General features: G+C 45.7%; 1 protein-coding gene across 2 annotated transcripts in view; it reads right to left on the bottom strand.

Moving 5' to 3' along the window:
• Positions 1-14,827, bottom strand: part of ATAD2 (ATPase family AAA domain containing 2) — a 424,041-nt gene that overhangs the window by 314,880 nt on the left and 94,334 nt on the right. For both annotated transcript variants that reach the window (XM_085604996.1, XM_085604998.1), the window contains exon 15: positions 11,548-11,638. In XM_085604996.1, coding sequence (XP_085461122.1) covers positions 11,548-11,638 — 91 coding nt within the window. The remainder of the gene's footprint in view (positions 1-11,547; positions 11,639-14,827) is intronic.

Below are 14,827 nucleotides of genomic sequence, written 5' to 3'. Positions count from 1 at the left end.
AACAATGGACCTGATTTGTCTCGCCTGTTTGCTATAGGCTATGATGAGCCTGGGGGTCTGGCTACTGTTAGTAGAGTCACTGTCAACAGAAGAGTTAGATGTTGTTAAAAATAATGACTCACGGGTTCTAGCTTCCATTTTGAGAACTGCATCCCTCAAAATGGACTCCCTATAGCCTCTTTGCCTGAATCTTTCCAGAGCTTCAGTTGTACATATTTTAAGATCATCCGCTTCACTACAAATCCGTTTGAGCCTCAACAATTCTCCAAACGGAATATTATCGATAACATGTTTAGGATGCGCACTGCTGGCATGGAGAGTGTTATTTCCAGCAGTGCTTTTTCGATAAAGTTTAGTGGCCAAATGATTCTGATGTACAAATACTTTAACATCCAAAAAAACAGCTTCACACTTGCTGATAGAAGAGGTGAATCTAAGATTTTGCTGATTGGTATTAAGTTCAGTGACAAAATTTGTCGCACTGGCAACATCACCACACCATAAGATAAAAACATCATCAATAAATCGCACCCAAAGTGCCACATGTTCTTTGTAAATATCATGGTGTGTTAGTCTGAGGACATGCTCCTCCCACCAGCCTACATGTAAACATGCATAGCTGGGAGAGAAGCATGCCCCCATTGCCACACCACGCTTCTGAATGTAAATGTCATTTCCAAACAGAAAGAAGTTGTTATTAAGACACCAACTGGTAAGTTCCATCAATAATTTGTTGTGGTTGTAACAATTAATCGGCCTTTTGCCCAGGAAAAATTCCAGGGCCTTTAGCCCAGATGCATGGTCAATGCTTGTGTAAAGCGATTCGATATCTAAGGTGATAAATAGCATATCGTCGCTCCAACCAGCATCTTTGATCTTACCAATGAAATCCCCAGTGTCTGATATAAGTGGGAAGACCCTTTACCAAGTCCTGCAGGAAGTAGTCGATATATTCAGTCACATGTTCCGCTACTCCCGCAATGGCAGAGATAATAGGTCTCCCAGGCACTGGAACAACTTGTTTGTGGACCTTGGGTAAAAGATATAATTTTGGTAGTAAAGGATGCTCAACATGAAGAAACTCAAATTCCTGTTTAGAAATCATGCCATATATATATATATATATATATATATTTTTTTTTTTTAATTAGTCATTACTGTCCTGCCCTACAACGCTTCAACAGCCTAGTGTTTTTGTCTCCAGTGGGTTCAACAATCATGTGTCCACTGAAGGGGTTTCTTTTTTTGTCTAGAGTTGTGCTCTGATGATCGGGACGAAACAAAGTGAATCCTCAATCCAGGCTATGCAGGGACTGGTGGTAACAGCAGTGTGAACCACTATTTAGGTTCAAGCCAATTTACCAGTACCTCTGTCTGAGAAATAGATGGGGCACACCCAAGAGGTGAACAGAGGGAGGTAGAAATGTCAAGCACAGGAAAGTAGAGGGAAAGAGATAGCGGGAGGAAGAGGGAATGTTAGCGCATTTAAGAGGGAGATGAGGAGGGTGAGGGAGGTAAAGCAGGGCAGACTATGGGGAAGAGGTATACAAATGGTGACTTGCATGCTGTGCCCAGACTTCGAATCCCCACAGACGTGCAACCTATGCAAGTAAACCTCTCTCACTCAAACACCTATTAAGATTCACTGTACCTTCTAATGATCTATTGCTTTATCCACAGCGGGGATCCTGGGAGGACTTATGCACACTGCTCAATGGGGATGCAGAGGTGGCAGAGTCTGGCACAGGTGAGCCAGTAGTTGTTGCACATGATCACAGGTACCTGAGCCAGTACCGAGAAAGTATGTTTAAAATGGACTGCAGCATGTGTAAAGCCCATACGTGATTGTGTCCTACAAACAAGCCAGCTGGCATCGCAGACCATGTTCTTTGCAATTGTACTGTATTGTAGGGGTTATTTATAGAGCGCACTGTGACCAAAGATGGTATCCTGGCGCTAAACTATTGTGTAAGATACAGCAGATGGAAAGCTAAGCAGTGGCCACCAATGGGGAAATAACCAAGTCTTCAGTGCCTTCCTGAATTTTTGTAAACCGATTTGAGAACGTAGGGAGGCTGGAAGTCCATTCCACAGCCGGGCCGCGTTAACCGTGAAGGTGCTTCCTCTTGTACCTGATCTCCTGAGCATAGTTGCCATTAGCAGAGCGGAGATTCCTGCCGGGGTGTACTTTTTATTTTGAAGAAGTATTGGCCCTTTGTTATGTAATTCCCTATGAGCATTTTATAAAGATTTGAAAACTATTCTCTGCTTGACAGGTAGCCAATGAAGCTCCTTCAAGGCTTCTGTAGCAGATTAATATTGGGGTTTGTTCAGTGTTAATTTGGCAGTAATGGTCTGAATACGTTCTATCTTTTTTAGAAGGTAACTGTGGGCTCCTAGCAACAGAGCGGTGCAGTAGTCCAGCCTAATTAGTATTACCCCTCTGGAGATCAATGACCTAGCAGGTATATCAAGCAGCGGGTATAGCTTACTAAGAGCACGCATCAGAGCAAAACAGGTACCGGTGATTTTATTCACTTTGTTTTCTAAAGATAATCCTTGGTCGATGGTCACACCCAAGTTTCGTACTGCCACAGGATTGCCCGGAGGCTTTTCCATGGGTAGTGGCCAGAAATTTAATGGTAGAGACACCAGGATTTTGTTGGAGGAGCAGCAGAGAAATTGTTTTATTTCTGTTCAACTTCAGTGAATTGCAATTCATCCAATCAAGGATGCTAGGAATGCATGCTTGAAAGTTTGATGGTATCCTCCTGGTAGTTAATCGATGACCAAATTAGTTGGGCGTCGGCCGCATAATTGATTAATTTAACATTGTAGGCTTTCATAAGTGCAATCAAAGGTTTAATGTAAACATTAAACAAGATAGGGTTAAGGGAAGAGCCCTGGGGGACACAATGTGTAGTCTTTCTAAATTTGGAACGAAACGGGGGGGAGAGATACAGCTTGATAGAGATTGTACAGATATGACTTTAGCCAGTTTAACATTGGTCCCCCCCACACCCGCTGCTGAGAGCCTGGATATGAGAATGTGATGATTAACCATATCGAACGCAACCGACTTATCTAGGAGGACAAAGACGGCTGATTTTCCGTTATCGTGGTCCTCCGTAGTTCATCGGCTGTGCAGATAAGGGTAGTCTCGGTTCCATGACCAGGACGGAATCCAAATTGTTCCTCCTCAAGCCATGCAGAGTCTTCTAGATCTTGTGACAGTAGTGAACTTATGTGCCTTTCCAAGATTTTTTTACAGGGAAAGGAAGAAGGGAGATCAATCTGAAATTAGTCAGGTCGGCGGGATCAGAGAGCTTTTTTCAACAGTGATTTTACGATTACTTTCTTCTGGCAGTCTGGTACCTTCTGAGTTTCCAGAGAATGATTGCAGAGTTGTCAAAGAGGGCCTGCCAACTCTTCTTCTCATACTAACCACTGCTTTGGGGGCATGGGGTCCAGCAGGGATCCTGATTTAATAGCCCTATACAAGGTTTTAAAGGCTTCACTGGAAATAGGGTCCAATCTAGTAAGTGTCACCAGTGGTAAATCGGCAGGAAGATGTAAGGGGGGGGGGGGGGGGAGGGGGGGGGGGGGGAGGGGGGGGGGGGAGGGGCAGAAGATAGTTGGTTGGTGTGTTATTGATCCCTTCCAAAATGGTTGTAATTCAGGTTGTCACACAGTATCTGTGACTGTGTGGTCACTTGCTTGAAACGGGATGGATCAGTGAATTCTTTGAGAATTTCAAAAGTTTGCCTCGCTTTGTTAGGGGCCGTGATGATCTGCTCATAGATGTAATTTGCTATAACCTTCCTTAGTTTGTTTTTATATTCAATCCGTGCATTTCTGAAAATGAGCTTATCCCCCTCAAGGGAATGGCGTCTCCATTTCCTTTCCAATTGCCTACATTTAAGTTTGGCATTTCAGCCTGAGGTCGTACCGAGGGGCTGAAAGCTTTTGTAAATTCTTCTGGGTAGTCAGGGGTATAGTATTAGTCTAGTTTATATATCTATTCTGTGTGTCAACTGCTGTAGAAGCAAATTCACACAATGTACTCCTGAGAAATTGCTCAAACAAACGTATTCTTAGCTTTCCAGATACTGCAACAGGTCACCAAGTCAATTGTAAGCAGTGCCTCATGAGAATCCAATCAGTCCGTTTAAACACCCTCCCCACACCAAACCAGCAGCCATAAATTTGACAAGAACACAGTCTCAGATGGAAACATACTCCTGGCTGAATGGACAGCAAGAGGAGCAAAGCTTTCTCGGACACTGAAGGACAAGACTGGTTCAATTATGGAACTCTAATAATAAACTCATGCCACTTTCATATTTCCCAATTGTTGCATATTCTGCTCCACATAGTCTGGAAAGAGACAGACTTGTTAAGAGGTAGGGGAGTGACCTTGACATGTATTTAAAGCTGTTGTGCACAGATTGATTATGCTACTTACCAGTATGCATCTGTTCTTGGCATGTAGGGCTGCTGACATTCATATCTGTGCATAGATCGCCGCCTAGTGTTGGGTCCGGATGATTGCACATTGTTGTCCTGGAAGAGTCTTCGAAGTATCACGAGATAGGTGGCTCCTCCCCTAGACTACAGTGCGCATGGGCATCCCCTCCATCCTTAGATTGTTTTTCGCCATTGTGGCATAGATGGAGTGTAATACAGTGAATGATGACCATGCTAACTAGAAATTACTGAATGCTACAGCTGCTACAGGCGCCGGGGAGGAGGGTGGGCGATATGAATGTCAGCAGCCCTACATGCCAAGAACAGATGCATACTGGTAAGTAGCATAATCAGTTCGAGGCATGTGGGCTGCTGAATTCATATCTGTGCATAGATTATATAGCAGTCCCTCCGTTTAGCGGCAGCTGCCCGTGCCAGCTGCAGCAGTCTGAAAAAGAATTTTGAGAACAGCCTGGCCTACAGCAGCCTGCTGTCTTGAGTGTACATCTACACAGTAGTGTTTGGTAAAGGTATGTATAGTGGACCATGTGGCTGCTCTACATATCTCATCTAAGGGAATATTTCCCAGGAAAGCCATGGAGGCCCCCAACTTTCGAGTGGAGTGGGCTCTCAGAGGAATCTTTAGTGTGCGCTTAGCTTTTTCATAGCAAATCTGTATACATTTAACGATCCACCTAGCTATCCCTGCTTTGGAAATGGGGTTGCCCTTGTGCTGCGGGGAAAAGGCAACAAACAGTTGTTTTGTCTTCCTGAAAGTTTGTGTTCTATCAATATAGTACATGAGAGCTCTTTTGATATCAAGAGTGTGGAGCATTCTCTCCGCTACATTCTCGGGATTAGGATAAAACACTGGTAGTTCTATAGATTGGTTCATATGGAACTGCGAAATGACCTTGGGCATGAAAGTAGGGTTGGTGCATAGCACGACCCTGTTTGCATGAACCTGTATAAATGGCTCCTGAATGGTGAGTGCCTAAAGTTCACTAACTCGTCTTAGGGAATTAATGGCAACGAGGAAAGCTACTTTCCAGGTTAGAAATTGAATCTCACAGGAGTGTAGAGGTTCAAAAGGTGGTCCCATCAGTGTGGTGAGGACCACATTTAGGTTCCAGACTGGTGACGGGGGTGTCTAGGGGGAATGACACGTTTGAGGCCCTCCAGGAAAGGTTTGATGGCAGGCACTTTGAAGAGTGAGAGGTGCTGCCTGTTCTGAAGGTAAGCTGCCAATGCGGTTAAATGTATACGGATGGAATTGTATGCTAGATTGCATCTGTATAAGTAATAAATAACAGATAATGTTCTGGGTTGACGCATCCAGTGGATTTGTCATTACTTTTACAATACATGACAAATCTCTTCCACTTGGCCGCATAGCATGCTCTGGTAGTGGGTCTCCTTGCCTCCTTCATGATATTCATACAGTCTGGAGGCAAGTTTAGGTAGCCAAATTCTAGGATCTCAGGAGCCAGATCGCCAGGTTCAGCTGTTGCGGATCTGGGTGCTGAATCTCGCCACGGCTCTACGTTCAAAGAGTGGGTGTGAGCCGTAGCCTTTGATGCGGTACCACGGAGAGTTCCAGAAAAGTGGAGTACCATGGCTGGCGTGCCCACGTTGGAGCAACCAGGATGAGAGTCATCGAGTGTTGCTTGAGCTTGCGTGCCACCAGCGGTATTAATGGTGCTGGGGGAAAGCGTACGCAAATTTGCCGGACCAGTTCATCCATATTGCATTGCCTTGCGACTGTGGATGTGGGAACCTGGCGGCAAAGTTTTGGCATTTTGCGTTTTCCCTTGTGGCGAATAGGTCTATCTCTGGATGACCCCACTGTCGGAAGTACGGTTGGAGTACTGATGGATGTATCTCCCACTCGTGCATCTGGTGGCTGTGCCTGCTGAGCAGATCTGCCATCTGGTTGTCTTTGCCCGGGAGGTGTTCCGCCATGAGGAAGATGTTCCTCTGAATGGCCCACTTCCACATGCTCTGAGCCAGATGAGACAACTGTGGCGAGTGTGTCCCTCCCTGCTTCTGTATGTAGTACATGGCGGTCATGTTGTCCGTTCGGATCAACACGACCTTGTTGCACAAGTGTATCTTGAATGCTTTCATTGCAAGGAAGATCGCCATTAGTTCCAAAAGGTTGATGTGCATCCTCCTTTGCTGTGTCGACCATAGTCCCTGCACTGTGTAATTGAGTACGTGAGCTCCCCATCCCTGGAGAGACGCGTCCGCTGTCAGTATGATTTGGAGAACAGGCTCCTGGAACGGTCGGCCCTTGCAAAGGTTTTGTGGATTCCACCAATGCAGAGAGTTGTATGTCCGACCGCTCACCAACACTAGGTCTTTTAACTGTCCGTGGGCCTGATTCCACTGACGTGCCAAGCACTCCTGAAGCGGGCGCATATGTAATCTTGCGTGTGGGACTATGAAGATGCAGGAGGCCATCATGCCTATCAACTGCATAAACACTCTTGCTGGGAGTGAGTGTTGAGGTCTGAATTTCTTTATGAGCAACTGAATGCTGTTGATCCTCACTGAATTTGGTTGTGCCGTGGCTGCCAGAGTGTCTATGGTTGCGCCTAGGTACTGCTGTACGTGGTTGGGTTGAAGGTGGGACTTTGGATAATTCAGTGAGAAGCCTAGGCTGTGAAGAAGGTGAATGGTGTGGGACATGTGGCTGGCACAGTGCTGGGCCGACTTTCCCTGGATAAGCCAGTCGTCCAGATAAGGATAGACATGTATGTGCTGTCTCCTTAAGTGTGCCGCCACTGTAGCCAGGCACTTGGTGAACACTCTGGGTGACGTCGTTACCCCGAAAGGGAGGACTTTGAACTGGTAATGCTGATTGAGAACAGTGAACCTGAGATACTCTGTGTGAGGGGTGTATGGGTATATGGAAATACACATCTTTGAGGTCTAATGTTGCGAGAAAGTCTCCCTGACTGAGCAACGGTAGCACTTGTTGCAGAGTGAGCATGTGAAAATGCTCTGACAGAATTTAACGGTTTAGAGGTCTTAGATCTAGTATGGGTCTGAGAGATCCATCCTTTTTGGGAATCAGAAAATACAGTGAGTACACCCCTGATCCTTGTTCCTTTGCAGGCACGAGTTCCATGGCTCCTTTTTGGAGCATACTGAGAACCTCCTGCTGGAATAAGTGCAAGTGCTCTGCGGACATATGACGGTGTCTTGGTGGTATGTTGGGTGGAGTGGACGTGAACTCCAGACAATAACCGTACTGGACAATTTCTCTCACCCACCTGTCTGTAGTAATGGATTCCCAGACTGGCAGGAACCTCTGTAGTCTCCCGACAGGTGTTACGTGGTCGGGGGGGCAGTGACAAGGCGTCACTGTTTGTTGGTGGCGGAGGACCTGGAGCTGTTTCCTCGGCCTTTGATGTTGTTTCCACGGTATCCACCTCTACTATTCTTGTTATAGGTGGGCTGTGTACCTCCTTTAGTGTACTGCGACTGTTGGGAGTTCTGGGTTTTAGATGGTTCTCTGTTGCTAGAGCGACGAAAGGACCCACTCCGAAACTGCTGGGATTGCAGAGCCCCCATAGACTTTGCAGTCTCTGGATCTTTGAGTTTCTCTAGGGTGGTGTCAACCTCGGGGCCAAAGAGGGAGTTAGGGTTGACCGGTTGGTTGAGTATAGTTGTTTGTATCTCTGGTTTGAATCCCGAGATTCTCAACCAAGCATGCCTTCTTAACATAACTGGTGTTGATAGCCCTAGCTGCAGTGTCAGCTGCGTCAAGAGCGCATTTAATGCAAGAGTTACTAATGAGCTTCCCTTCTCTAATAAGTGTCTCCGCTCCTTCTTTATACTCATCTGGGAGGTGCTGCAGCAGTGTCTCTAGGGTATCATAATGCGCCCTGTCGTATCTAGCGAGAAGTGCCCGAGTGTAGGCAATTCTCCAGATGTTAGCTGCCTGTGCAGCAACCCTCTTTCCCGATGTTTCCAAGACCTTCGACTCCTTGTCGGGGGGAGGAGCATCACCCGTGGTCTGTGAGTTGGCTCTCTTCCGAGCATTGGAAACCACCAATAAGTCTAAAAGCAACTGTCTTTTTATGTAGGCAGGGTCCACTGGAGCTGGCCTACATTTTTTTTCAATTCTAGGGTTAAGGACTCTCGCCTTAGTGGTCTCCTTAAAAATGTCATTAGCCTGTTTTAGGACCCCCTTCAGCATGGGCAGAGTTTACACAGATCTTTCTGAAGTAGAGAAGGTATCCATTAGAAAGTCGTCCTCAATAGGATCAGTGTGGAGCTGTACGTCATGATTGTTGGCGGCTCTTTCAATTAAGGCATGGAAAGCAGCAGTGTCCTCTGTAGGAGATGTTTTTGCCACATATGCCTGTGTGTCCGGAGCAGTATGTGTGTCCCCTGCATCCGTATTGTCCACCCAAGGTTGGTTTTGGTCCTCCGGGTCAGTATCCACAGGATAAGTGCCCTCAGCATCACCATCATCTCCAGCATCCGTATCAGAGTGTGTGGGCGAGAATGGCAGAGTTTCTGGGGTGCCAAATTGAATATGTTCCACCAGAACTGGTGATGTGGTTCTCTTTTTTTAATGGAATCTTGTATGGCTCCATTGGTGTCTCTGTTACGATTTTCCGTTTGTATATGGAAAGTCTACCAGTGGTGGCGTCGATAAACTGCCGTGGAACCTCATTGTCGTGAGGCACTGCAACAGGTCTCTGTCCCATCTGTATTCCTGTTGGTGCATCGACAGTTTTCTTCGGGTCGAGAGCTTCTTGCGGGTCGAGACCCTTCTTTGCGTTGAACATTTTCGGTCGCACCGCTGGTGGGAGGCCTAACTTTATATGCGTCGACGCGATGTGAACCGCGCTGACCGTTTTCGGCTGCGGGGCTGTCTTCGCACCAGTTGTGGAAGCCTTGTTGTGGATGCGTAATAACGACTCCGACACCTTCTGCTTGACAAAGGGCGATGGCGTCGTGGATTGGACACGGTCCTTCGACGCCTTCTTCGTTGTGGCATCAAGCCCCATACCAGATGACGTCTTCTGGACCGGAATAGTGGGATGGGTTGGCTCTCGATGGCCGCCCTCCATATCTGTGTTGACGCTCTTTGGCGCTGATACTTTGGGGTCGGCGACCTTGGCTTTGAGTTTCGGCGCCGCCCTTGGCTCGACGTCCCCATGACCTCTCTTGGCGTCGACAGCCGTCTTTTGTGTCTTCGACTCAGAGGGCTTCGAGGCCTTGTCGCCGTGGAGACTCTTACTTTCGGTTTCGATGCCGTTGCCTTCAGTTTCGATTCTCGTTGATCGAGTGATGGCGCTTTGGATACCGATGGCTCTTTAGGATAGTTAGACGCCGGGCGTTTATGCGGGGCGGAAGAACGAGAGGAATGATCTTGGGTAAGGCCTTGTGGCGATCCCGCGACCTGAGCCTTATAGAGTGCCTCCTTCGGCCCTGAGGCGACCTGAGGGCCTAGCTCATGTTCTGAGCCATCCTCCTCGGCCCCAAGGGCCCCTTCGTCGTCTCCTACCTGTACGGCGACGTCATCCTCCTCTTCATCTATTATATGTTAGTCTTCGGCATCATAGTCGGATTCACGCTCCGACGCCGGATCCGACATCTCTCCCTGAACTTCAAGGTCCACGACCTCCTCATCTTCGGTCCCGAAGAGATTGTCCAGGTGCGGCGCCGCTTTCTGCGCCTCGAGCCGAGCTGCTCGACGAATGCGAAGGGTCTTCTTCGATCGAAACCTGGAGCACGCCATGCAGGTGGCTTCGTCGTGGTTTGGAGAGAGGCACATGTTGCACACCGGGTGCACGTCGAAACTAGCATACTTAGCGTTGCAAAGAGGGCAACGCTTGAAAGGGCTATTCGATGTTTTTGATTCCATCGTCGATCTTGATCGGGCCTCGGACGTCGAAGGGCAAATGGCTAACTTCGATGAAACTACTCGGCACCGAACGAAAACAATACAGACGAATAAAGGCCTAAATACTCTAAGAGCTAAGATTAGGACATCCGAACCCAATGGCGGAAAAAAAACAATCTAAGGATGGAGGGGATGCCCATGCGCACTGTAGTCCAGGGGAGGAGCCACCTATCTTGTGATACTTCGAAGACTCTTCCAGGACAACAATATGCAATCATCCGGACCCAACACTAGGCGGCGATCTATGCACAGATATGAATTCAGCAGCCCACATGCCTCGAATGGAGGAAGCTCTAACACTTGATCCTCAACTAGTGACACTTGCATTAAACCGGATATGGACACTTTGTACCACAGAGTACCTCTTCATTTGGGAAGCTGCGTCTCCTGTGATGCACAGTATCGTAAGGTGCTTAATTGTGATCAAGTGGAACCTTTGCAACAGCTGAACTCTTAAGTAATACATTTCCTATGGGGTGATTTATTTACATTACCTGTAGTATGTAGAGTGTACATACATCTACAACCGTTTCCTGCCATTGAAAATGTAGTGGCCTGGTCTGGCGAGATGCATGAAGAAGGTAGCAATACTTTGTAAAGCCACCCCATTTGCAAAGATTTACTAAAAATTGATTGGATAATTGAGCAGCGGTATACCTAAAGGAAGTTCCTCTTTGAAGGACATAACTGAGAAGTCACAGCTATTCCTTGTCCTGAGAAAATATGCAACCCGAAATGTACCTGATCAAGAGTTACAAGAGGGCGAGTCAAATCAGTCAAATAAATGGCAAACAGTCAGTTCTATTGTTGACAACTGTCAAGAAATATCTGTCACGCTAAACAAGGCATCCCATTAACAGTAGTTCTGACGCACTGGTATCCTTCAGTGATAAACCTGTACCTTTGAACACTCACCATTATCAGGCTGGTGTTCCTAAGAGCATTCGGCTGTAAAGGAACAGAACTGGAAAAGAAAGCGGACACACTGTCATTTAGCCCTGCGAACAGATCCTGCTATGAACCTTGAATTACCCACAGACTCAAAGACTCCACCTTAAGTAACCATCAAACAAAATATACATTGAATTAGACTTTAACGATCAATAGACTGCAAGAAGTGGTGTGAACATCCACTTCATGAATACAATGCTCACCAACACATTTTTCTGCTAGTTCCTGTACAAAGACATCCGAAAGTTTAGGATTCCAGTCTCGTGTATGGATCTTGAGAATTTCTTTCCTAGCCTTGAAAACGAGAAAGGCGACAGTTTTACTTCAAAAACCAACCTCCAGTGTAATTTTACAAGTATTCTGTAATAATCCCTTTGGCTGCTGCACCACTCACCTGACAAGACTCCCACAAAACTGAACATTTCTTTTCAATCCCTGATCACCACAGTGCAATAGGTATCTGCATTACTAAATGCTATTTGTGCTATATATATTGGCGAGACCATTCTGTCCTGCACTGGCACACAATACCAGCTGCCATCCAAATTGCACATAATACTTAAAGATCAAATGCACAGCTTCATAATGTCAACTAGTGAAAGTTAATGGCTATTTCGACTGCACAGATACAGGAAAACATCACAATTAGTATCATATTTATTTTATCCTAAGAAACCTTCACAGGGAATGACAGACAGAAATGATTTCTCATGATTAAAGCATTAAACAATGCTCTTTGGATTAGGTATAAGGAGTCAAATTGGGCTTCAAATGGACGATCTCTGTAGCAAAACCAGACTACCCCTTGTACCCAAATCACTATGGTGTAAGAAAAAATACTTACCTATTACATCAGGTGACCAATTTACCACAACAAATAGGAACCAGAAAGCTATTTTCATACAGATCATTAAAAATATGACTGCAGCCAAGTTAGGCACTGAGCATCCCCCAGTCATTATCCAAGCATCTTGACATTTCAAGATCTTTTGTACAAGTTGGTTAGTAGATTCACCTCAAACCTAGCTGAATATGGATCTCTAACATGGCAATATGTGCCTCTCACAGCAACCATTCTCTTTCCATCATTCTGCTTCGACAGCACACCTCAGACTATCGACAAAAAAATATATATATCCCACAATGCCTTCTTAATGTTCAGTTATGTTATTTAAACTTTGAGCGCACAAATACCCTGAGGTGTCTTGGTTCTAAAGTTCAGAACACCTCACCGCAGACGGGTTAGATCTGAAAAAGCCAGGTTTTAAGTCCCTTCCTAAAGGAAAACAAGGAATGCGAGGATCTATGCAAAGGAAGAGTGTTCCAGAGTTTTGCTGTTCCATAACTCCGGCTCATACCACCTCAGTTGGTTTTCAGAAATCTGGGAACAGTCATAAACGTCTCTTCGGTGGACCGACGCAGTCTGCTAGGATGACACCAATTGAAAAGGTTTTTAAGAAAATCAGGTCCTGTATGGTTTAAAGGTTTATAGGCCAAACACAAGGCCTTGAACTTACTTAATACGGCCAACCACTGTAAGCCAGTGCAGTTTCCGAATTTCTGTGGAAACAGATTGATATTCAGGCAGATCCAGCAAGACTCTTGCGGCTGCATTTTGTATTATCTGTAACTTTTTAGATGTTGACCTTGCATACTTGGGTACAAACTGTTACAGTAATCTAATTTAGATAACACAAGTGCAGTAACCACAGTCCTCCTAGAATTGGCTGGCAGATAAGGAATAATTTTCTTAATTTTCTTTATTTTCCCCAATTATGAGAAATGCAGAAGAAACCATAGTGTTTTTTTGGTTCACATAAGTAAATGTATTGTCTAGTACAATTCCCAATTTTTTTGCCTTGATTACTGGTTTGGGAGGCTCCCATAGTTCAAATGTCCACCAAGTGGCATCCCATGTTGGCAAAAGACTGCCAAAGATCATTATCTCAGTTTTATATGAATTGAGCTTTAAACCATGTTTGCTCATCCAGGTACTTCTTTCCCGCTTGCACTGTTGAAAGCGGGATGAGGTAGAGGGTTAATTTTTAAAAGCTGCGACCACAATTTGGGTGTTGTCTGCCTAAGATGTCAAACTAAATCCAAATTGTTGAATCAAGGGTGCCAATTCCGACACACATGTTAAATAATGTAGGGCTGAGGGAAGAACCCTGTGGGACCCCACAAGGAAGCACAAAGTGCTGATTTAAAGTGATTCATGCACCCAACTGAGTTATATCCACCAGAAACGAAGAAAGCAAAGAGTGCAGAACCATTAATGCCTAAATCTTTAGACGCAGTTAAAACAAGCAATGATCTACCGTGTCAAAAGCTACTGGTAATCGAGGAGTATTAGGGCAGCAGACACGCATTTATCCATCACTACCCTAATCTCCTCTGTGGCTTTGATGAATGCAGTCTCTGTGCTGTGTTCTGAACAGAACCCAAATCGAGTAGGGTCCAGTAAATGGTTATCCTGAATGAATTGGGCAATCTGTTGGTTCATCAGTTTCAACTAGTTTAGCAGGCTACGGTAAACTGGAAATGGGGTGATAGTAACAGATTAGATGCATCCACATTTTTTTTTTTTTAAGTAATGGAAGTATGGACGCATCGTTCCATAAAGTAGGAAAAATTCCGACCTTAAACATGGCATTGAAGATGCCAGATAGTGCCTACTATACCATCTATAGTTTAAGGTAGAAGGGCGACATGGATCCAATGGAGATCCTGATTTAGCTGCAAGAATTAACTTTTCTACCTGTTCACAGGTGACCAGAGAAAAGCAAGGAAACATTACGTCCTAAGCTGAAACCAGGACTTTCCTCATTCAGGTCACTAGAGATTGCAGCCTCAAATGGTGCATCTATATTATTAACTTTCTCCCTAAACATACTTGCGATGTTATCGCACAAAGCTTGGCTGCTCATTTTAGTAATTTTACTGGGCAAGGTGGTAAGTTTACTATCTGAAATAATTCTTTGGATGAGTTTTTGGCCTTTTCAATTTGTTTTGTACAAAAAGTACGAGTTACTTACCTTCGGTAACGATGTATCTGGTAGAGACGATTCTAGCCGCAGATTCCTTCACGTAGAATTATCCCCAGGCGCGAGACTGGATCCGGAAAACTTATTGCTCAGCATTCCTGCGCGCCGGGGGGGACGGCATCACGTGACTCCGCCCAGGCGTCGTCCGAGCACGTGACGTCAGCGAGGTCACACAAGTCCCACCCTGGCACACCTCAGTTTTCTTCGGACAACTTTTCGGCGCAACAACGCGGACCCAGCAGACAAGATTGTGAGAGTATAGCAACAGTGGGAAAACACCATAAGAGCAGTGCCTGGCACTGCAGTACCCAAAGGCAGGGAAAGAATAAAGAACAGGGCAGCAACCCTGCCAGTACAGAGACAGCCCCCCTCCCCCGGAGACAAGGGACATATGTAAAAATGTCACAATAACATGCAACAGGACTACAACCCCAACCAA

This window comes from Triturus cristatus, chromosome 5_1, assembly GCF_964204655.1.
Source record: "Triturus cristatus chromosome 5_1, aTriCri1.1, whole genome shotgun sequence".
Classification (NCBI taxonomy): Eukaryota; Metazoa; Chordata; class Amphibia; order Caudata; family Salamandridae; genus Triturus; species Triturus cristatus.
Note: the sequence above shows the minus strand (reverse complement) of the source record. Positions and strands in the feature narration are given on the sequence as shown.